Source organism: Vidua macroura, chromosome 2 (assembly GCF_024509145.1).
Source record: "Vidua macroura isolate BioBank_ID:100142 chromosome 2, ASM2450914v1, whole genome shotgun sequence".
Classification (NCBI taxonomy): Eukaryota; Metazoa; Chordata; class Aves; order Passeriformes; family Viduidae; genus Vidua; species Vidua macroura.
The window spans coordinates 89,485,056-89,509,246 of record NC_071572.1 but is presented as its reverse complement, the minus strand read 5'-3'; the positions used below and the strand labels follow the sequence as shown (position 1 = coordinate 89,509,246).

At 40.6% G+C, this 24,191-nt stretch overlaps 1 protein-coding gene across 3 annotated transcripts; it reads left to right on the top strand.

The window, feature by feature from the left end:
• The first annotated feature begins 6,261 nt into the window (after positions 1-6,261).
• On the top strand, positions 6,262-23,080 carry CENPJ (centromere protein J). Of its 3 annotated transcripts, none has more exons than XM_053970255.1 (16): positions 6,262-6,714; positions 7,771-7,894; positions 8,685-8,918; positions 9,570-9,714; positions 10,829-10,934; positions 11,232-12,855; positions 16,310-16,442; positions 17,261-17,426; positions 18,489-18,728; positions 19,351-19,450; positions 20,611-20,705; positions 21,361-21,459; positions 21,569-21,709; positions 21,817-21,901; positions 21,995-22,115; positions 22,743-23,080. In XM_053970255.1, exons 1-16 carry the CDS (start codon positions 6,337-6,339, stop codon positions 22,933-22,935), a joined length of 3,984 nt encoding a protein of 1,327 aa, XP_053826230.1. In that variant the 5' UTR covers positions 6,262-6,336; the 3' UTR covers positions 22,936-23,080. The 3 variants fall into 3 exon arrangements, with proteins under 3 accessions (XP_053826230.1, XP_053826229.1, XP_053826228.1); XM_053970254.1 differs by having other exon boundaries at positions 20,608-20,705; XM_053970253.1 differs by having other exon boundaries at positions 20,608-20,708.
• Positions 23,081-24,191: the final 1,111 nt, after the last annotated feature.

The following is a 24,191-nucleotide window of genomic DNA, read 5'->3' as shown; positions in this document are numbered from 1 at the left end:
AACAAAATGTCAGTATTTGGCTTAAGTGATTAAAACATATCATCAATGTGTATTTGTTTTCCTGGACACTTATGAGTGTAAAGTTATTTTAAAAGCTGATTTTAAAAGAATGATAAACGCTGTGTAAATGAGCACACTGCACAGAGCACTGACCTCTTTATATAGCATATGAGCTCTTCAGCTTGTCATGGGGCTTTCTAGGGTTTCAGAGCCCATCAGTGGTAAATAAGTCAAGTGCAAGCTAGCTGGTCTTATGACTGGGTGAGTTCAGACAGAACAAAGCCAAAAACAATGCCCCTATTAAGCTTATTTGAAGCACAGGGCACAGGTTTAATTTTCTCTGAAAGGCATTCAAAGGGTATGCTTCAAAACTACTCTGAGAACTTAATCAACTTTAGGCAGCTCTTGATTTGGCTGAAAACTGCATTACTGCTCCAAGCCAAGTTAATGCAGACACTCTGCTAATGCTACAGTAACTGGAGCGAAAAGAACACATGCTTGTAAAACAAAACATTCAAGTCATAAATTTTTTCACCAAGGAATGTTTGGATCCCAGTGCACCATGTCCATATCTCATCCAGAGGGTTTGTATCAGTGTCACTGGGAAAGACTTTTACTCTATTTCTATTTCTGAAAAGGCTACTTGATGATGTAAATTTTCCACAGTGACCTATGGCCAAGTAATTTTATTTGTGAGATAACTGGAGAGAGCTGACACTCTAGAATACTTGGCCCCTTGCTTGCAGGATGAGGCAGAAGAAATCAGAAACTTCTTGTTCAAAGGTAATGTGAAAGGAACACAGTTCTTGTGCTTTGCAAAAACATCTGATGTTAAATTTCTCTCTGTCTTGGAGAGGCCCTTTGGAACAAAAATGCCTTTTCTCTATCTTAATGAGAGCTCCACATAGACTCCAAATTCTGATTAAGCTTCTATCCTTCTATAAATAAACCTACACTAAGGACTGAAAAAAAAAAAAAAAAAAAAAAAAAAGGAAAGCAGATGCTATTTGAAGTACTGGTGTTCATTTCCTAATTCACATTTTTCTGTCTTATGCATGTTCAAATGGAGAAACATTTATTAGAAAATTTTATTTAGACTATACCTAAATAACCTAATTACCCAGTAGGTCCTTCTGGCTTTAAAATTAAGGGTCAACTTGTGCCAAAGCCTTTACAAGGTCAATAAAACCTTTGCATCCACCCTGCAGAAAGATTCTGCTTTAGTGCAGAGAATAAATCAAGAGACAGTGACAATGCAGAGGAAATGTTTAAATGGCACTGACATCAGCACTTGACAATCTGAATTAAGATTATGGTTTGATTAATTTATCAAGAGACGAGATAATTAGGATAAGGTTTCAGATAAAAAAAAACCCAAACCCTCCAAAAACCACATTACCCTGAGGTAATGTGTAGGCTGAGACTGAGAGCATGTTACCTACACTACATTTAAGGAATAAGTTTATTTTCTTACTCTCTGACCTATTTGATTTTCAATGAATGCATTGTTTTGCAGTGCAGTAAAAGCAAAATCAGATGGCCAGCTACTGTGGAATAACATAAATTATTAGCTAAAAAATAAGTAGTTAGTGAAGGAGAGAGAGCATTTGGGTTTTTTATTAAAACCTGGAAAAGCAACACTATGAGATGCAATTTTATCCATGTCTGTATATACTACACACCTGATGGAACTGGCAACTCTAATGGTAGTAGGTGCATTTAGGCCCGGTAGAAAACAAATCAAAGGACATATGAGGTCAATATATACTCAATATATACTCAATATACACAATGTATTGTGGCTCTTGTTTTTGGCTGGTTGTTTTTGCATTAGCAGTGGTTTTTGCATAAAAGTACTCTCTGCACACACACACACAAAATGGGACAATGCAGTCATCAGTCACAGCCGGGTTCATGAGGAGAAAGTCCTGCTTGGAAAACTTAATTTCTTTTCATGACAAGTTAACCCACCTAGTTGATCAAGGGAAGCCAGCTGATGTAACCTTTCTGGATTTCAGTAAAGCTTTCAAAACTATCTCTCACAGTGTTCTCTGGCTGAGGGAGGGGATTGTGCTGCTCTGCTTTGAGCTGGTGTGGCCTCACCTCGAGTCCCATGTGCAGTTTTGACTGCCACCATATAAAAAAGACATTAAAGTATTAGAGAGTGTCCAAAGGAGGGCCACAGGGATGGTGAAGGGTCTGGAGGGGAAGCCTTGTGAGGAGTGGCTGATGTCACTTGGCGTGTTCAGTCTTGAGAAGAGGAGACTGAGGGGAGAACTCATTCCAGGCTGCAGCTTCCTTGTGGGGGGAAGAGGAGGGGCAGGCACTGATCTCTCCCCTGTGGTGAGCAGTGACAGGACCTGAGGGAATGGCCTGAACCTGTGTGAGGGGAGGTTCAGGTTGGACATTAGAAAAAGGTTCTTCACCCAGAGGGTGGTTGGGCACTGGAACAGCTCCCCAGGGAAGCGGTCACAGCACCAGCCTGACAGAGTTCAAGGAACATTTGGACAATGCTGTCAGGCACATGGGGATGGTCCTGTTGAAACACAGGCCTCAATTGACATAAGTGACATAAGCACTTTAGCACAGGTATAAATCAGCAAAAGTGGAATTGCTGTATCTGACTGTAACCACTTTTGCAAACAGAGGCCTAGCCCTAGCAGGCTACAGTGGTAAGAAAGGAAAGGCATGTTGGCTGTCACAAAAGGCTAGGAAAATGCAAAGTCATAAGGTTTGTTTTCATAGATAGAAAATAGAAGAAGGTAATCAATAAACACAGTTATAGAAAAGCATGACAGCAGTTAGATGAATGTGATGAATATGTTAGATAGGAACTATGTACTGTGTTTGTAGCCCTAGGATAAAGAAACCACATGTTATGTAAGACCCCAACCCTTAAAACTGCAGCCTTTAGATATGCAAACAAACCAGGGTGGATGTCAGACCTGTGAAGTATAAAAGCCTGTGTAAAATGAACCCCAGTCAGATGTGCACATGGAGGTGTTAACCCCTGCAGGTTCTCTTGGCTCCAATACAATGTACTTTACTTTACAGTATCTGCTGAGCAGTAGATGCCTTTGAATCACTGTGCAGGGCCAGGAGCTGGACTTGACAGCCCTTGTAGGTCCCTTGCAACTCAGGGTATTCTATGAGTCCATGAATGTTGAAATACCTGACAGAGATAATGAATTTGAGTTAAAACCTGTTCAAAGCATGTACTCAGCAGCTTTTCTCTCCATTGAGTGAGGGCGATTCTCCCTGATCTCTCTCATTATTGATTAATGCAATCACTGGATTGTAGGCCCTTTTCTCCTATTTCCCTAGAGAATGAAATTTCTTTAAAAAATTAGCAGTGTTTGGCTGTACTAGTTTTGAATGGCAAAATTTACAAAATTCAAAATCAGATTCTGTATTTGAATTAAAACTATTATATTTAATCTGTGTGTTCAGGATTGATTGGCTGGTAATAAAAACTTTAATAACTGGAATACTGTGTTGTTGCAGCATCTAATAAGGAAGCTGTGCAATGTCTAACTGCTGACTATTTTCCCTGTTTTAATTCTTGCAATTTTATATTGGTGGAGATCCTTAAAGTCCCAACAGCCTCAAAAGGATTTCACCCAAGCACTCAAGCTTGTAGTTCATGATCAAACTGCAAATTCAACACTGGTGGCAGTAATGGATTATATTTTTAGCACATAAAAGGAGTCAAAAATAAATTTCCATCATCCAACAACAGACCATCATTAATCCGCAGTCCTGTAAGACCATAAATGTGCAGGTAAACTGGAAAAAAACCCCAAACCCCTCTACTAGTATTTTCCTACTAAAGATGTCAAAGGGGCTGAATGTGATGCTGTGGTTTGGAAAGGCACAAGAACAAATCATTCTACATTCTAGCACATTAGCTTATCAATGTTAACGAAGATTCGAGTGTGAGGACAATCATGTAGACATTGTATTTGTAACTTGCTAAACCGAAGTCCAGGAAAAATGGTGGCAGTATAGCAGAAAGAGCCCTGTGGGACTACAGAAAGAATCAGCGAAAATTAAAAGGCACCTGAAGAGGCTGCCCCGGGCTCATACAGCCCAAGCTCGGTGTCGGACCTGCCACAAGAGCTGCTGCACCAGGACACAGCCGGAGAGGCTCCCCAGGACTGCAGCGTGGCGCTCGATCGCTTTCTGGAGTTTAGAGGAAAACACTTATTTCGCTCAGTAAGACAGAGCATGCCTAAAGCACAAAATGTCAGAAAGCCTGGGGGTGCATTTCGCCCATTTATCTTTGCGTTCCTCCCGTCCCGCTGCTGTTTAAAGTTTAAAAGGCTGTGAGTAGCTGCAGGTAAAGCACACTGAAGTCCGCAGCCTCGCCCAAGCTACAGAGCGACGCTGCCCCAAGAGAGCTCTGCAAAGGGCCACCAGCGGGAGCACCCGGGAGGCACCTCGAGCTGCGGGGCACCTTCAGGAGCCGGGACAACCCCAGCCCGAGCCCGGGCCCCGGCCTCGGCCTCAGCCCCAGAGCGGGTCCCGCCGCCGCTTCCCGCCCGGACAGCCCCGGCACGAACCGAGGCACGGCCGCCGCTGTGGATGCCCATCAACCGCCTTCCCGCCGCGGAGGCTCTTGGGAGCTGTAGTCCCAATCCGGCCAGCTGCGAGGCGGCCCTGCGGCGCTCGAACTACAGCTCCCAGCACACGGGGCGGCGGGGCGGTGCCCGCCTGTGGCGCCGGGAGGCTGTGCGATGGCGGCAGGTTTGTAATAGAAGGAGAAGGCTGTGGCAGTCGGGGCTGGGCGCGGTGGCGGCCTGAGGAGCGGAGCCGGGGCAGCTGCCTCGCTTATGCGAGGGGTCTCGGGTCGGAGCTGTCATGAAGCGGATGCTTCGGGGCTGGGGGTGCGCTTGGGGCGTACTCTGTGGGGGCGGTGTCGGGTGTCAGTGAGTGAAGGAGGGCGCTGGGCCCGACGCTTCGGCTCGGCTGAGGAGCGGGGCTGTGCTCATTTCCCCACTGTTGATCTATATGGGGATCCCTTTGTCCCTCCTCCCCTTCGCGGGACGAATCAGCCTGATCCCTGCCGGCTGCTCCGATTGGCACGAAGGTGCTGCTGCTGTAAATTTCCTGGGGAGGTTTAGACTGGCAGGCGGCGTCCAGAGGGTCTCCCAAAGGGGATGGGGAAAACAGACCGTGGACCTTGCAGACTTCAATTTGCCACTGCGGGAATCTGCACCCCTCTGGGAAACAGAAAGCAGTCGTTTCTATACGAAACATTTCTATAATGTTTCTCCCAGTCGCGGTTTCAAAGTCTTGTTGGAAGGATAAGTATTTCGACTGCGGGAAAACGAAGTGAGAGCTGGCATGGGCTGATCTCTTGGGAATGAGGAAGCTTTAAGAAGTTATTTCCTGATTAGCAGGACTCTTGAACGTGGGCTGCTGTGGTTGTCTGTCCTTGGTGCCCTGGCCCCTTTTCTCTTCTGTATTTCCCCTGACACACCACATGCACAGGCAGAGAATTATTTGCCCTGGGATTACTTTGAGGAAGCACGGCTGAGCGGCCTGGCTCCTGTTGCCGCACTGTCACCAGCAGCAGTTTTGTCTTTTTCTTCCTAAGTGAGGAAATAACTTTTTCTTCTTAAATGAGGAAATCACTTCCTTCCTACGTTAGTTTATTCATGTTTTATGGCACTTGTAGGATTTGTATTTTAACTTTTCTTTGGATGGATTTTAAAGAAGCTTTTTTGGGAGAAGGAAGATAACAGGCAGCGTAGTTGCGGCATTTCCTTGAGAAACTAAGGAAGATGTCAAAATGATAAGTGTTGTGTTGAAATATGTACAGTAAAGTGTATTTAGATGGACATATCTGAAACTGCATTAATATGGAGGTCACGTGGTGGGCATCTCTCAGCTCATCAAATCACTTCTTTTGTTGCAAGTGTTTAAAAAAATTCTGAATCCCTCCCAGTACTACTGAAGAAAATATTATGTACAGCTTTATGGTATTTGAGATTATATTGGCTGCCTCAAATAATACAATTAAGAGTTGAATTACGTTGATTTTCTGCACCAAAAGTGCTTGTTACTTATTATCCAAATTGTTTCTATTGACTATGATTTGTTTTTATAAATACATTAGGTTGGTTGTAAGAGAGTAACTTTCTTTTTCTGGGAATCTGTTACTGTAAATTTCTGATTTTGTTTATCTGCTTAATTTCTAGGTGCTAGAAGTAGATAGATAACTGTCCATACCAACTACCTGGAACTTTGAAAGTTGTATTGTTTTAAATCTACAGAACATAATATTATTGTGTTCATGCTGATCAGCAAAGAAATTGGAATACAATTTGCAAGATGCCAACTGTTGAAAATCTGAGTGGTGAGCAAAACTTCAGTGCACATTGGATGCTTAATAGTACCCGTGCTGGAGTCTTACTAGGTCCTAGTTTTGCTGGTTTGAACTTTAAGAAAGAAAATTTGTTACCTGGACCTGAAGACATCACAGCTTTACCTGAAGAAGTGCTGCATCTATCAGACAGCTGTTCTATAAGTGATGACTCTCTGTGTGAAGAGTCTGCCAGCTCCCAGGCACTTCAGCAATGTACCACTGGAACACCTTTTCCAGCAGCAGCTGGAAACATAGAAAGCTCTAAACCAGACTTAGTCCATGGTGAAGTGGATGGTCAGAAGAAACCCAGGCACAGTGATCCACTCTTACAAAAGCTTGAGCAGGTAATAAATACACCTAGAATTCCTTGACATACTTACAGTAAGATTTATTTTGTTCCTGCATGTGATTTGTCACGCCTGCAAGTAAGCAAACCCCTTGCAACTAATGTATAGGCCACAGCAAGCTTAAAGAGTAAATCCTAACTTCCAGTAATGCTCACATGAAAGTTGGTGTCCTCCTCATGATGTGCATTTTCTGAAAGTGTAACTACTGTTGTTTCCAGGTGGCACAAGTTCCAGTTTAAAATGAAATCGTTCTTAAAATCATTTTTCCTGGAAAGGTGCACACAGTTCTACAGTGTTTCATCACTTGAGGCTGTGGAAATGGGGTGCTGGTCATTACAGTGGTAGTGCTTGACTACAGGTATTCACAACACAGTGGAGTTGAATGTTCATGTATCTATAGCAACATCTTTTGTTAGTTCTCAAAGCAGGTGTGACATACCTGGTTCTGTTTAGATGAGGAGATATGTTAGTGTTTATGTTAATGTGATAAAGTATCCAAGACATCAGGATAAAAAAAGGCCTGGAATTGTAATGCTGTTATGTTACTTATGGTTTTTTTTTTTTTTTTTTTTCTAATGCAAATGTGTCAGTCAATCCACTGTAAGTGGCTGTTTACTTAAAGCTTTTCCAAATACTGGATACAAATTGTGTTGGCTGGAAGTCTTCAGCAGCACTTTAGTACATCTTGCAGTTAAGGACTAAGAAGTCCTTGTCCACTCTGCCAGCAGCTACATCAGCATAAATCCCTGTGTCTGTTCACTGGAGTGGAGAGAGGGAAAGAGTGTATGTGTCTCCAGAGTGGAATTCCACGAATTACCAGGTGTTATAAAATTTTTCGCCTGTATTTTACATGATAGGAGAATACTTGCCCACTTTTTAAATATTGTCCGTAGTAACAATCAGAGGTTAAATAAATATTAGCTGCTTTATTGGTATCTTAAGAGAAATTATTAAATGTCCTTAGAAATAATTGACAATCTATAACAAAATAATTCTGTGGTACAATTCTAAATAAACCTATCCTCTAATAAATTTATTTATTTGTTTGAAAAGCTGAAGGAATTGCAACAGCAGAAACAGGAGCAGTTAAAGAAACAACAGATGGAACAACTTCAAAGGTTAATGGAAGAGCAGCAGAAGCTACTTAGCATGGTATCTGGCCAGCCAGCAGCTCTTGGTAAGTGGAGAAAGAAAGCACATGATGTACTTTGTATAAACTGAAAAATTTAATCTCATTTTCCAGTTAAAATCTGAAAGTGTCTTCTGGGTTCATTTTAAGATTACTTGATTAGTCAAAGATAAATGCTGCATTGCTTCAGTGCCTGAAAGTTGAGTGCTACTGAAGAAGGAATACTGTCCTATTTTTATAAAATGTCAGCTGTAATTGTGGCTTGATCAATATGTGCTATGATGGTGGCCCTTGCTTCAAAGTACATGTATTAAAGCGTAAAACAATTATTTTCCTTTCTGATTAGCTTTTCTCACAGTACTTTTGATTGCTTTAAGCTTTCAGTGTAGCCAAATGGAGTGGTCCTTGTTTCTGCTCACACATATTGCATTCAGGTGATGAACTGAACCAGAATAGAGAGCTGATCTGTATTTAAAAACAGAGACTTGTAACCTGTATCAGTTTTCCAGTCTTGTTTGCTGGGTGCAAGGAGAGGGGACAGCTCTTGCCTGGGAAAATCTTTAAGAGCTGAGGAGGGGTACTTTATGCTCTTGGCAGTGTCAGTCCAACCTGACTTATATGATTGTCTTTCACTCTGCCTACCTGAGAAGATTAAATTAGGGCTTATTGTAGGAGAAGAAAATCAAGATTGCCTAATCACTTATTCTTGGTCAGTGACATAAGGATGGGGGCTGGGTGATCAATCCTGCCCTTCAGTGTCATTTCTTTTCTCCTGTGGAGCAGTAGTATTGTGATATAAACAGAATGACACAGCCATTTTGTTCCTTCTTCTTTCAAGGTTATACTGTAATGGCTGAAAGTCAAAAGCAGAGACCTGGGTATTCCACAGGCTTAGCACCTTCACCTCAGTTGCCATCGTCTGGATATCAGAGTATCTTTGAAGACGGAGCTCGTGTTCTGATTGTTTCTTCCCATACACAAGACAACAATTCTTTACAAAAGCTGAACAACAGAGAATGCACCTCATCTTTGAAGACCAATCTTTCAGAAGTGTCTGCCTGTGAAAAGCAAGGTCTGTGTGTGCCTCTGAAAAGGCCAAATTGTTTGAAAAACAAGGAAGACAAATACATTACTGTTTAGTCATTTACAGGAAGATAACATGATGTGAGGTGTTTTTTTTCTCCTTGTCACTGGGAGTCTGCTACTTATTTTGAAGGTTTTATGATGTTAGTTTACTTGGTATGTTGGTTTGTTTACTGACAGCTTACAGACCTCAGAATTCCTGTTCCTCTTGTTGTCCGTTCGAGTTTGGCTAAAAGCAGCATGAACCAAAAATCAAATTCTTCTCAATTTATGCATATATATGTGAGAAACAAGAAGCTTGATAAGAGAGCTCACTAGTACAGCAGACATCAACATTTGTTCAGTTATGTTTTGAAGCCATACATTAACAATAGCAAAGCAGATGAACAATCAGAATGGATTATTTAAAGTCTGTGGAAATTTTTAAATGCATAATTACTTATTTCATTAAAAAGAAAGTGCAAATTCAAATAAGAATTAATTTGGGTAAATCTTAGAACTGTTTTATGTAGGAATTCAGATCACATGGCCATGAAGCTCCGTTCTGGTTTTCATCTGACCTGAATGCTGTTTAAAGTATGTGCCAAAAACCGATTTGTTGTTGGGATGAAAAAAGAAAACAACTCTGTTGCTTTCACAGGAAAAAACATGTGGTGTCCAGAAAAAAAGATGGGATTATTAATGGAGAGTGAAGATAATCACATTGATCCTTTAGGTGTGGGAAGCGCAGATGTCTCTGAAAATTCCCGTGGAGGTGATCAATTGTTGACTAATACAGAGGAAAGGTAATTCAGACTATGATTGTGCATTTTTTATCAAATTGCACAAGTTTGGTTGAATTCTGAGTCCTGAATGAAAGGGTCTGATAACTCTGAATTTGTGCAATTTCTTAACAAAGGATTTGATTTTTCTAGGTACTGTGGAGATGTGTGGTAAGAGAGGCTCTTGCTTGGAATTGCTTGTGCTGTAAAAGATTAAATGTTGTATGTTGGATGAAGAGCTGTGTGTGCAGCCTGGGGTAATGACAGCTTAGAAGCACCTTTCAGTATAGCTGGGTATATAAGCAGTTGTGATTGCTGTTCCCAGTTTGGTTTATTACAACCTGCTATCCACTGTTATGTTCTGAAAGTAGTAATGTGAAGGGGGAGGGTGAGGCTGTGACTTTTTGGTTGATTATGGGGAGTTATGATTGTTTGAAATGTCCATGGACAGGGCTCTGAGCAACCTGGCCGAGTGGAAGGTGTTGCTGCTCACTGTTGGGAGGTTGGTACAAGATGATCTTTAAAGTCCTTTCCAACCCAAACCATTCAGTGATTATGTGATTCTATGAAATGTGGCTGTGTCTCCCCTGAGGTAGATCTTGCCCACCCCCAGTCTGCTTCCTGCGGGGGGGGGCAGCAGCATGAAAAAGCAGAAAAAGCCCTGATGCTGTACAAGCAGGATTCAGTAATAGCTAAAATATTATGTTATAAGTACTGTTAGCTATGAAAAAGGCTCACTCCATGCCAGTCAGACCCAGCACTCCTGTGAAGGAGGAGGAATATCAAAGAGGGAGACAGGGAATATTATCTCAGTAGCATTCCTGAGTGGAAAGGTGATACTGTAGAAATTATGAGTGGAAGTTTGGTGATTTGTCTGAAGGAAAGGGTAATTAAGAAAAGCAGTGAAAGAAAAAGCAACAAAACCTGCATAGAGTGTCTTTTAGATATGTATATTAACTATTGCAGGGATTGGATAAACATGTAGTGTTAAAATGCATTTCTCAGATTAACTTAATGCCTAAAGCACCTCAGAATTTGTCATCTTTTATGCAATTACACCATTGGTCTTTGACTACCAGTGATGTTAAACATAGTTATTTTATGCAGAATTATAAGAGTTGTTTTGTAATTACTCTAGACCTATTAAAGCTGCAATACGTGAGAAGAAACAAACTTTTGAAGAATTCTTGGAAGAACAGATACAACTAGAAGAACAGCGTCTGGAGCAAAACCAGAAGTTACAGGTTATTTATAATTACTTTAAAAACCTTCATTCTTTTTTATATATTGTGCTGAGATGTGATAGGTGCTTTAAAAGTGTACAAGGAAGATGCTGGCAAGGAAAGCTAACACTGAATGCAACATTCACAGTCTGAAGAATAATAAGCCTCAAATATTTCACTTGCTTAAGTCTTCAGAAATCCAGTAGAAGTGTACCATGTAAATTTCTACTGATATCTGGGATTTATTTGAAGACATCTTCAAACTGTGTAAGGAGCTTTTTAACATTTTATTGATTGCTTTTCTTTACTCATTTTCAGGAGACAAATGGATCAGCTGTCCAAAAACCAGTGATCAAGAGACCCTTCCTGAAAAGAGGGGAAGGTTTAACAAGATTCACTAATGCCAAGTCTAAAATGACAAAACTTGGAGAAAACACCTCAAAACTTCAACAAAGGACTTTAGATGATAGAAATGTTATTAAAGTGGACAAATTACAAATACAGAAGAAAACTGTGCTTCCTGGCAAAGAACTGGTTTCTGAAAATCCTTTTGCACCATGTAAACAAACCAACCACCCCAATAAAGTAAAACGTTGTCCTATTCAGAAGACAGTGGTACTCAGGAATCACAATGGAGAAAATATTTTGCCATTAGAAACAAGAATGCCATCAGGAAAAAATCATGATGGACAGATGAGAGATTCTTACCTATCAGAAATTAACAAGAAAATAGAAAATACAGAGAACAGAGTAGAATTTGCTAAGTCTAACACTGGCAAAACCAAAAACAAATTACCTGGTGCTGAAAAGTCTCAGTTGTCACAGGAACTGACCAGCGCCTTTTCTAATTCTAAATGTCCCATAGGTCACCCTGTAAAAAATTCAGAACTGTCTTTTGAACTTTCATTTCAGAATAAACTGGAGAACTGGGAAAAAGAAAAAGAAAAAGAGAATCTAGAATTAGATGAATTTTTGTTTCTAGAACAAGCTGCAGATGAAATATCTTTCTCAAGTAATTCCTCATTTGTGCAAAGGATCTTGGAACGAGACCAGCAAACTTCAAAAGGCCGTAGGATGTCTTCTACTCCTATCAAGGCAAAGCAGCAGCAAGTCAAGGTGCTGGCTGTCGAACTTAAAAATGAGAGAAATAAAAGGGCAGACTGCGTGGCACAGGAAAATATAAATGATAGCCCAGTTATGCATACAGCTTTAAATTCAGGAACAGATTTTAGAATGAAGGATCCATTAAGTGAAACAGATGGTGTAATATTCTCAGCTTCTTCCATGAAAGCAGCTCCTGCTTTAAAAAGTAATCACTGGATTGTAAATGAAGATAAGAGTGAGTGCAACAGTGATACTGCTACAGATTCTGAGAGTGAATTTGGGGCCACATTGAAGCATGACAACAAAGATGCTAAGACAGCCCTTGTGAACCATAGAGAAAGTGATCCAGAATTTTTTGATTGTGGAAGTTCTGTTACAGACATCAGCAAAGAGAGCAAAAATGGAGGTGCTGACCTTGGGTTGTCAGACAAAGATTGTGGTGCACTGTCAAAGCAAAAGGTTAGAAAAGCTACAGATGAACACAGAAGCATGTCTTGTATAAGTAGGAATAAGTTTGAGTTTGATGATGAAAGAACATGGAGTGATCTTGATGAAAATTATGTTAGCATTGATTTACCTGAAAAATATATTAAAACACCTTTGCAGATGGACTTTTCCTTTAAGAATAATACAACTGTCCCAGACAAAGCAATAAAGAGAAAAGTTGCCTCAAAGAAAGAAGGTGAAATGTCCAAAGAGTCTTCAGTGGACAGTGATACAAATGGACCTCCTGTATCAAACCTGATGAGGAAACTGTTTCCTTCACTGAAGCCAAAGCAGAAGGCAGGCTGCCATCCAGAGCATGAAACCAAATCAAATGTGAAACCAGAGCTGGGAGGTGAGAGAACAGCAACTGGTAGGAAGTGGTGAGGAAGGCGTATTGTACAAGTCTTCCCTACTAGTGCTTAAGCTCCAAACTGAAATTACACCAGAGGGTTTAAGTACAGACTTCTGCTGCGAGAAATGGCCCCATTCTCCCGCTACATCTCTGGCTGCATGTCTGATGCCAGATCTAACAAGTACACAGCTTGCAGAATGACTCTGATTGGTGAAAACTTATTTTTTAAAATTTATTTATTTAATTGGTGGGTTTTTTTTTTTTTTTTTTCTTTCCCTCTGGAGGCTTCAGGTCATTGAAACAACTTGATCTGAAGCTGCTTGATCACTGTTTCTGAATGGAGGAAAATGTCAAGAGCAAGCTGAAAATGAAGTGGTACCTTCCTTTCCACCACAGTGGATTTACACCACAGTAGGGTAACGCTATTCACTGCTAGGTTAACTTTTTCCTCTCATGGAATATAAGGGAGTAGCAGATTTTCTGGGTTTTCTGAGAGTAGTATAGTATCTACAGAGTTCATGTGGAATATGGGAAATGAGGATTCATTTTTCGGCTTTGCCCAAGTTCGATTTCATCTATATGGTTACAGTCTGTGCAAAACTGCCTCTAAAATCCCCTGTTGCATTTCTGCTATCATTAAAAATGGAGTTATTCAGTGAAAGCATGATGGCACAGCCTCATATTTAAATCTTTTGTCACTGAGGTTGTGATCTTGGTTTCAGACTCTGTTCCAGTGAATGTTTAGGATTTTGTTTAGGTTTTTATGGTAAGCGAGTTGATGTAATCTTTTTGGATTTCAGTAAAGCCTTTCATCTCTCTCAGTGCCCTTCTGAACAAAATGTCCAGCATTCACATGTGGATAAACACATTGTGTGATGGGTGAGCAACTGGCTCACAGGTCAGGCACAAAGGATTACAGGGAATGGGGTGACATCAGACTGGTGACTTGTCACTACTGGGGTTCCACAGGGCTCCATCCTCTGTCTTGTGCTTTTCAACATCTTCATAAATGACTTGGACACAGAACTGGAAGGAATACTAAGTTTGCCAACCATACTAAATGGGGAGGAACTGTTGACGCACTCAAAGGCAGGGAGGCTGTGCAGAGAGACCTGGACAAATGATAGGGCTGGGCAATCACCAACCAGATGAAGTTCAACATGGGAAAGTTCTGGATTCTGCACCTGGGATGGGGCAACCCTGGATGTACAGACAGACTGGGAAATGAGATGCTGGAGAGCAGTGCCACACAAAGGGACCTGGGGGTCCTGGTCTGTGGCAGGTTGGACATGAGGCAGCAGTGCCCTGGCAGCCAGGAGGGCCAACCCTGTCCTGGGGGGCATCAGGCACAGCATGGCCAGCCGGGCAAGGGAGGGGATTGTCCTGCTCTGCTCTGCACTGGGGCGACCTCACCTCCAGTGCTGGGGGCAGTTCTGGGTGCCACAATATAAAAAAGACATTAAAGTATTAGAGAGTGTCCAAAGGAGGGCCACAGGGATGGTGAAGGGTCTGGAGGGGAAGCCTTGTGAGGAATGGCTGATGTCACTTGGCGTGTTCAGTCTTGAGAAGAGGAGACTGAGGGGAGAACTCATTCCAGGCTGCAGCTTCCTTGTGGGGGGAAGAGGAGGGGCAGGCACTGATCTCTCCCCTGTGGTGAGCAGTGACAGGACCTGAGGGAATGGCCTGAACCTGTGTGAGGGGAGGTTCAGGTTGGACATTAGAAAAAGGTTCTTCACCCAGAGGGTGGTTGGGCACTGGAACAGCTCCCCAGGGAAGTGGTCACAGCACCAGCCTGACAGAGTTCAAGGAACATTTGGACAATGCTGTCAGGCACATGGGGATGGTCCTGTTGAAACACAGGCCTCAATTGACATAAGTGACATAAGCACTTTAGCACAGGTATGAATCAGCAAAAGTGGAATTGCTGTATCTGACTGTAACCACTTTTGCAAACAGAGGCCTAGCCCTAGCAGGCTACAGTGGTAAGAAAGGAAAGGCATGTTGGCTGTCACAAAAGGCTAGGAAAATGCAAAGTCATAAGGTTTGTATTCATAGATAGAAAATAGAAGAAGGTAATCAATAAACACAGTTATAGAAAAGCATGACAGCAGTTAGATGAATGTGATGAATATGTTAGATAGGAACTATGTACTGTGTTTGTAGCCCTAGGATAAAGAAACCACATGTTATGTAAGACCCCAACCCTTAAAACTGCAGCTTTTAGATAAGCAAACAAACAAGGGTGGATGTCAGACCTGTGAAGTATAAAAGCCTGTGTAAAATGAACCCCAGTCAGATGTGCACATGGAACCCCTGCAGATTCTCTGGGCACCAGTAAAGGTGTGCTTTACTTTATGGTACCTGCTGTAGAGTAGATGCCTTTGAATCAAGGGAATGGCTTGAAGTTGTGTTAGGGGAGCTTCAGGTTGGCAATTACCTGGATATTGCCTTACCACCCCAGAGAGTGGTTGGGTACAAGAACAGGCTCCCCAGGGAAGTGGTCACAACACCAGAGTTCAAGAAGTGTTTGGACAATGCACTCATGAACATGGTGTGACTCTTGGGGATGTACTGTGCAAGGCCAGGAGTCAGGTGTGATGATCCTTTTGGGTCCCTTCCAACTCAGGATATTCTGTGATTCATATGAAAGCTGCTACTTCTGCTTATTGTTTTCTCGAGAATTGATTCTGTAGGCTTGTCTAAAGATGGTTGCTAAAAGTTTGCAGGAAGAGGGGTAGGGTTCAGGTTTTTTTACAGCATTTCAGAGTATTTAAGGGTGACCAAGGAAACCACCTACACAGCAACATCACTATTTTCTCTATTCTGTTGCATACTTGGACTCTGAAACCTCAGGGATTCTGAAGCAGTGACAGAACAGCAAACTGGGATAGGAAAAAAGCCCACAAAAACCCCTCTCTATTATCAGCCTCTGCAACAGTTTCCCCATCAGGGATGGGTGTGAACAGACTTCGTAGTGACTAAAACTTGAAAAAACTTACAACCTTTCCTGTTTGATATACCCTATACCATCATACTGTACACATGCACCTGGCACATATATGTGGTATATACCTACACATGGGCCATATACACTCCCTTATACCTTCATTTTATCTGGTTTGATGTGAAGCTCTTCAAATTCCAATTCCAAGTATAGCTTTAGTTCTACCAAGATGAAAGATACATTCAGTACTTAAAAGTGCTACAAAAGTGATGGACCTACTCCATATTTGAGGTACTTGAGTAAATAGTGCAGAGTATTGTAAAGCAAAAATTCTGTGTAATTTGGATAGTAGAAGTTTTTTTGCAAAATTACTGCTGTCTCTAAAATAGTATTTACTTGGTTTTTCTTTTTTTTTTTTTTTTTTTAATTTTTAAGCTGGTGTGTGATAATTGTTCACTTCAGTCTTACGAATGCCATTTGTATAATGTGCATGTGGCTGTCTTTTGACAGGAAACACTGTTCCATCCCAGCTGCTGAGAGAGAGACTCGCTGAGTTGGAAAATGAAATTGAGAGATTCCGAGCTGAAAACACAACTCTGAGTAAACTCCGTGAAGAAAGAGAGCACGCCCTGGCAAGTATCAGGTAATTTTTACTCGAAACGTTTTGGTGAGTTCAATTGCATAGTATGTTGCAGACTCTCCTAATGCCCAGTTACCAACAGCACAGGTAAACAATTCACGTGCTTTAGTTAAGTGGAGAAAGGGCTAGACACAAGTTCTTGCTCTATGGGTAATTATTACACACAATTTAATAGTGTTAAGAACCCCATCTCAATTAATATGATGTCCCTAAAGGGTATATTTTTGGAGAATGTATACTTTTTGTTCTAAAGGATAATACAATCCTGAATTAGCCTTGCAGAACTGGTCTTACTGCTTTTGCTTTGGATTTGATATTTGTGTGTACACACTGAGAATATTTTAATTTGAACAGGGGCATTTATAAGTGGCATATAGAAGAGAATAATTACCTCTGATGACATAAATGGGGCACATCTGTTCCTACCACAGCCACTTTTGTTTTGTTTGGGAACAGCATTGTGTCTTTGGCTAACGTTTAATTTTTGACCACCTATAAGCAGATTCTTTTCTTTGGTGCTTTTGGGGGACAGTGTTCTAATGTTTTGAAGAATGTAGCAAGATTTTAGCCAAAACTTTTCTAAATTCAGGATAATGTTTGTGACTAGAAGATATAAAAATACATATTGTCGGACTTTGAACACCCACTGTGTGACTTTCTTACTCCTTAAATAAGTAATACCATTTATAAGTAAGTCTTCCTGGGGGTAATGAATGCTGAATTGCAATCTGTGACCACAAGACACTGAGTCTTCACTTTCTCTAAAATCCTGATATAAAGGAAATTTGGGCTAAAACAACAACTTTGTTTCATAATTATAGGAAAGAAATTGCAGACTTTGAACAGAAGAAAGCCCAAGAACTGGCTGAAATAGAAGAATATAAAAAAAAGGAAATTAAAAGATTGCAAAAGGAGCGTAAAGTTTTTGAAAAATACACCACAGAAGCTAGAGCAATTCCAGATAAAAAAGAACGGGATGAAATTCAGGTATAAAAATATATTATTATTCTAGTCCATGCAGGAACATGTAAGTTCATTCAAAGGCAGTCAAGAACTAAATTCTAACTTAGTTCAAAGATTACAAGTGATTTCAAGATGGGAACTGCTAGCAGATGTGGGTTAGTGGTGAACTTGGCAGTGCTGGATTAAGAGTTAGACTCCATGATCTTAAAGTTTTTTTTTTCCAATCTAAATTATTCTAATTGAGGAACGGAACTAGACTCTTTACAATGCTGTTTGATGGTTTTAAGGCAAAAACTCCTCATGAGCAAATCTTTTTGTCACATTTACATACTAAAAACTGCTGGTGACTGATAGGATGATCTTCAGCTTTGAAACAAAATTACCAAAGTTGAAATACTAAGTTGGAAGTTTCTATTCGTGCTAGTAGATCAAAGCACAAATAGAACTCCACAAGGGTTTTATTCTGTCTATAGCTCTTCTACAGTCTATGTAGTAATTTTCTACAATTTTCAAAGTTACATTTTATTATCACTTATAGATCTTTAGGTTATCAGTGATATAAGGAACAAGATCTGTTTCTTCCTTCATTGTCAGGATGCATGGTATATGAGATGCATATACGAGCCATATTAAACATCACACAGGGATTTCCCTCTTCCTTCCCTACAAATTTCCCTTCAGAAAACTGCATTGACATTTGCTAAACTAGGCAGATTTGCATGTGTGTTTGTGTCCTCCCTCTGTTTTCCTGTGCCAAGATTTTTGAAGGGCCCTCCAAGGGTAGCATTAAGAATTTTGTGTTTCTGTCTCAAGTGTATTTGTACTGGCCAATCTAAGAAGTGTAAAGGATGCCAAGAAAGCAATAAAAACAATTCCTGTCATTGGAGTAGAGCTTATAAAGTTGGTAGTTTAAAGTCAATAATCACTCTTTCAGGAAAGAAAACTCTTCCTTACCTTTCACCCCTGCGCTATTAAGCTGATTTGACTTTTTTGCCACTTATGCCTTTTTTTGCTTGTGTTTGTATTTCTATTAGAAACTAAAATATATTTTATTATATTAAAAATGAAAACATGCATTTTTCTAAGGCTTTAAAACAGCAGATTGCAGAGTTACAGGAAGATCTAAAACGAAAAGAGGCAAAATGGTCAACTACCCATCGACGCCTGAAAGATCAAATAGAAGCTTTAGTAAATGAGAATTTTGAGCTAAAAGAGGAAATCAAAATTATGGAGAAGTTTCGTCTAGAAGCCTGGAAGAAAGTAGAAGCTGCTGGAAGCAAGAAAAAAATAGAAAATCCTGGGATGAGTCTAAATAGAGCAGAATCTGTAAGTAATTAATCTTGGTGATTAAATACCTTTGTGTGAATACTGGTGAGTTTTCTGTTATAAACTTGGACTCTAATAGCTACAACTTAGCTGTTTACTTTTAATTTACTGATGTGGGGACTACGCTAGTGGTGAGAGACACAGAATTCTGTTAATGTCATATTCTCTGCAAATGTCAATGCTCACAATGTGCAGCATCCGTTTTGCTGAGGAACTCATCTTGGAAATAAAAAATTATGCAAGTATGAAAGAAAAATAATTGATGGAGTCTAAGTTGTGAACCTCTGCCCCTTTGGGATCAACCAGGCAAAACATGCAGTTCACAGTTGTCTAAAGCAGTTATATCAAGTTTTGAGACTATAACTATTATTCTGGATTGCTTGCATCAAATTAACATTCTGGAGTTGTTGATAGTGAGGGAGCTGATGGAGGAAGACCTCCAAAGTGCAGCTTGGGCTACATTACACAAGCCCTTCTTCTGAAGATCAAGTCTCAAAACTGTATAGTTTGTGAAGAAAGCTTGCAGTAAATTTCATGTCATATGGTCTATAAATTTTATTGACTCTGTATGAACAATTATGATTACATGTCACATAAACCACAAATACTTCCTTTCTTTTAGTGTCTACCAAACAGAGGCCTAAAAAGTCGAACTGCATCTCCGCTTCTTCCAGCACAGAAGTGCAGCATGATAAATGGCAAAAGTTATTCACAAGCAAAAGGTAAAAATAGTTGTCTATGCAGAAAATTCTCTGAAGTCTTTAAAAGAAAATGAATGTGAAGTTTTGCTTTGTGGAGTGCATTACCACTTCAAAAGAAGACAGAGTGGGAGCTGTCATGGGCTTGAGCATATGGATAAATACCTCATAGGGTGGGATTCTGGAGAAAGCTGTCATTTCACTCCAGTTTTGGAGTAAAAAATGCTTCTGGTCATACTTGATGGTCTGGAGCACTGCAGAAGCTGCTTTCTGTAATCAAAAATGACATTCAGCACTGGCGTTCTCCAAGCTGCAGATGTTGGTTAGATCAGAGTCACCAAATGGTTTGGGTTGGAAGGGACCTCAAAGATCATCCACTTCCAACCCCTTGTCATGGGCAGGGACACCTCCAACTAGACCAGGGTGCTCAGGGCCCCATCCAACTTGGCCTTGGACCATTCCAGGAAAGGAGCAACCTCAGCTTCTCTGGGCAACCTGTTCAGTGCTTCACTGCTCTGACAGTGAAGAATTTCTTCCTAATGTCTAGTGGAGTGTGTTGATAGCATCAGAACTGCTGTGTCTCTTCAGAAACTTCTGTTAGCAGGATCTGTAATCATATGGGCAATGCTGTGGCAGATGTTCCTTGTTCAGAGTTAGTTAGTGTCTGCCTTCCTAAGGGATAATCACATATGGAAAGTAACTGCAGGATACTTTTTTGACACCTCTGACAGCTCATCCAACCATCGTGTTATCTGTTACAGGAGTATGTGCCAGAATTGAAGGTAGTTTTGGTAATTTGATAGAAGAGACATGGAAAAAATATCAGTTCCTGTTAAAAGTTGATATTAATCTTCCTTTGTTCATTATAAGGCATCACTAATAATGTTGTCTAAATTTCTAGGAGGGGCAAATCCTTTGTAAATCTAGAGAGATGAAATAGGAGAGAAAGTGCATTAAATGTCCATTGTAATGATTCTTCAGTTCTAGCTTCTTGCTGACACACAAAACAATGTCAGGGATTATCAGGGCATGTGCCTATCCTTTTAATACATACCCTGCTTTTAGTTTCTACTGCAGTTAAGAAATGTGGGTGTCCTGTACAGCTTGACCTCCTATATAATTGTAACTCATACACCACACTTAAGTTTCTCTGTCCAATTTAACTATTACATGTATCTCAGTAGGAAAACTTTCTAGAACACTTGCATCAGGACCTGCTAATGAGAGAAACAACTCCGAGGCAATGACAGCACTAGAAGATTCTTCTCAGACTTTTATGGTAGTAAGTCCTGTGTCTTGATTTGATTTTCAAAGCAGAGAAGAAAAAGCCTAAAATAGAAAAGTTAAGGAGTATCTGGAGGGTGACTGATGAGGCTGTTGACTCATCTTTTTGTGTTCTTCAGCTTTTATTGTCATACCAGGCAACGAGGAGTGTTTTACCTTTGTCTAGAAGTTGCATTATTCTTTGGTTCAGGAAAAATACAAAGTAATAATCTCCCGCTCTTGTTAATTTTTTACCTTTTTAGCCTTCTTTTGGGAGGGCTAAAGAAGGATGGATGTTCATATGCTCTGTGTATGGCAAGTGTGCAAAGATCTTTGAAATAGTTTAATTCATTCTTAAATTAATTGCTTAGGTTACACTTAGGCTTTAGAGAACTCGACTGTTTTCTTAAGAAAATTGAGCACCATGTTACAACACATCACTGAATTCCACTTTAGTCCAGACTACAGCTGACCACAGATATCTAATGATTGCTCAGTCTCCATCTCTTGTACCATTTGAATTATATTTGGAGTTGCATAAACCCCAAATTGTGTTTAGGCCTCCCCATATTCATCTTCCGTGATGCTCCTTGTTTCCTAAAATACCTGTCAGCCTAGGAAAAAAGTATATAAAGACAAAGCTTGATTTGAGTTTTTGCTTGTCATCTCAGGACACTTCTCCTAATGAAGCATATGTGTCACCACCACCTGCTCCTGCATTTACAGGCAGTGAAGAGATACAGAGAGAAACTGCTTATCCTGATGGAAAGGTAAAATGAGAGCTTGGCACTTGGAAATTCTGGAAGACAGCTGTTGGGAAAGATGAGTGAGAATGTGAGTGTGAGGGCTTAATACTGACCTCACTCGTGTTTTCATTAGGTTGAGAAGGTTTTGAAAAATGGCTGTCACCTTATATTTTTCCCAAATGGAACATCGAAAAAAGTGAGCTCTGATGGGAAGACCATAACTATAACCTTCTTCAATGGAGATGTGAAACAGATTATGCCTGATCAAACAGTGGTAGGTATCCTGTATCTGCATTTTTCAATAAATGCTTTTTTGTCTGGATGTATACACTCATTTAAAACTTCTCATTAGTTACACTAAATCTTAACTGTTGTCTGCAGATTTATTACTATGCTGATGCTAAGACTACTCACACTACATACTCTGATGGCTTAGAGGTCTTGCAGTTTTCAAATGGACAAATAGGTAAAGAAATCATCCAACCCAACTGTCAGAATTATTGCCCAGATATAGATATGTATTTATGTAATAAGCATATTGTCTCAAAATACATTTCAGAGAAGCATTATCCTGATGGCAAGAAGGAAATAACCTTCCCTGATCAGACAATTAAGAGTCTATTTACAGATGGCCAAGAAGAAAGTATCTTTCCTGATGGCACCATTGTTCGTTTGCAGCGGTGAGCTTTTCCTTCTGGGGTCCCCTGGGCTGGGCAGGGGATGGGAGCACTTGGGGCTCAATGACAGGGGCACTATATGGTGACAGGTGTGTTTCTGTATCTCCTGAAGGTTTACATTTCAATGGATTATACTGTGAACACATAGTTACTGCTTGAGTTTTGGGTTTGTTTTTTTTTTTTTTTGTTTTTTTTTGGTAGCACGGAAGAGGCATAAAGACAGTGTATTGTCTCATACCCTAATCTAAGAGACTTCTCTATTAATAGAAGTAATAGTACATAATAGTACATAATTCTAGAAAAAAAAATCTAGGAACCTGGCTGGTGTGGGAAGCAGGTGTGACTGACAGCAGATAACTGATAGTGCTCAAAATAACAAGTTTTAAACTTCTCTTGGACTTTAGCAGTGATGAATTTGATGCAGATAAAGTGCTGTGGAGGCTCTCAAGTATCAAAAAGTCCTATCAGTTTTGCAGAAACAGGTTTTTGAGTACGAGCCAGCTGAGATATTTAACAGATTTCTCCACAAATACTGTCTTCCTTCATTTAGTCTTACATATTCAATGCTGGTTCTGAGACTGATATTACACCATTGCATAATCCTTGGGATTTTTTTTCCCTTTAATGCAGAGATGGAACCAAAACTATAGAGTTCAATAATGGCCAGCGAGAACTGCACACACCACAGTTTAAGAGACGGGAGTATCCAGATGGGACTGTCAAGACTGTGTACATGAATGGACAGCAGGAAACCAAGTATGTCTCTGGGAGAGTCAGAGTAAAGGACAAGGATGGTAATATTATCATGGACACTAAGTTGTAGACCATGTCAAAACTGCTGAAGTGTTAGCACATCAGCAAAAATAATGTACATTTCTGTAAACAAGTGAAAAAGCTTAAAGCTTGTTGTGTATATATTATTTATAATCTTTTCTAAATAAATTTATTTTTCAGTGGGTGCTACTACATCAGAGCTTTTGCTAATTCTTTTTTCCCATTTCTACAACTGCAGACCACACCTTGTTTTGGACATCAGTTTACTTACTGCTTGACTTGAAAGACCAAAGAAATGGCAGTCTTGGGCTATTCTTTTTCCTTCATCTTACTTTCTTTATCTTGGAGTTAGGAGGCAACAGCATTAGCAGACTGCAGTGTCTGTTCTATAAACTGCTCTTCTATACTCACAGGTAAAACTGCAGGACAGGTTCTTTCTCCAAGCTACTCAGAAACACCAGAAAATTAACAAAAGTCATCTCATCCAGTTTTCCCACCTAACAGGTATTTTTAAGCTGACTTGTCTTTCAAAGTTCTGCAGTACCTACTATCAAAAGGTTGCTGCTGGGCTGGCTGCTTTACGTCTCCATTCTTGTGCATGCTGAAAAATTTGTTTCCTTCTCTCACATGGTAGAAGATACTTTCTTCTCCTTGTCTCCTCTTCCCCCTCCCCTTTTTCTCCTCAGTGAAGGCAAGCTCTGTCCTTACTCTGTCTATGCCCTTTATTTCTCAGAGAGTGGCAATGAGAACTGTCCTCGCTCACACCCAGCAGTTCCCTGGCTGGGTGGAGAGACAGGTCCTGGCCTTTTGGGTCAAACTGCTCAAACAGTGGCTGTTACATAATTCAGGGCTGAGTTGCTTTCAAGATGGGTGATGAACAGTGGGGTTTTGTTCTTCTTTAAATGAAAACATTTTGAAAATGAGCATGAGCTCTCTGGGGTATTTGCAACAGCACGTAGGACATTTTTTGTTAGTACCAGAATATGTACTGGAAGTATGACAGGATCTTTCCACTGCTTGTCCCATTGTGCCTGGGCATGGAGGTCAGCTTTGGACCCTTGCTTTCATGGAAGCTTGAAGAAGAGATGTGTGCAAGGCTCTGTGTGTATGAGCACAGACTGAAGCACAGCAGGTTCCCTCTGAACAGCAAGAGGCTGCTTTACTGGGCAGGTGACTGAGCCCTGGAACTGGCTGCCTGGAGAGGTTGAGAGGGGCTGATCTTTACAGGTAAAGGATTTAGTACAATAAAGAGACATCTGAAGAAACCTCACATACTACATCAGTAAAGGAAAACAAGCTTTCAGG

Excerpts from the sequence above, each read along its gene's own strand:
- CENPJ (XM_053970253.1), top strand. The coding sequence starts at position 6,337 with ATGCCAACTGTTGAAAATCTGAGTGGTGAGCAAAACTTCAGTGCACAT. Across the intron at positions 21,902-21,994 it reads GTTTTCAAATGGACAAATAG|AGAAGCATTATCCTGATGGC; the intron begins GTAAAGAAATCA and ends AATACATTTCAG. Across the intron at positions 22,116-22,742 it reads ACCATTGTTCGTTTGCAGCG|AGATGGAACCAAAACTATAG; the intron begins GTGAGCTTTTCC and ends CCTTTAATGCAG.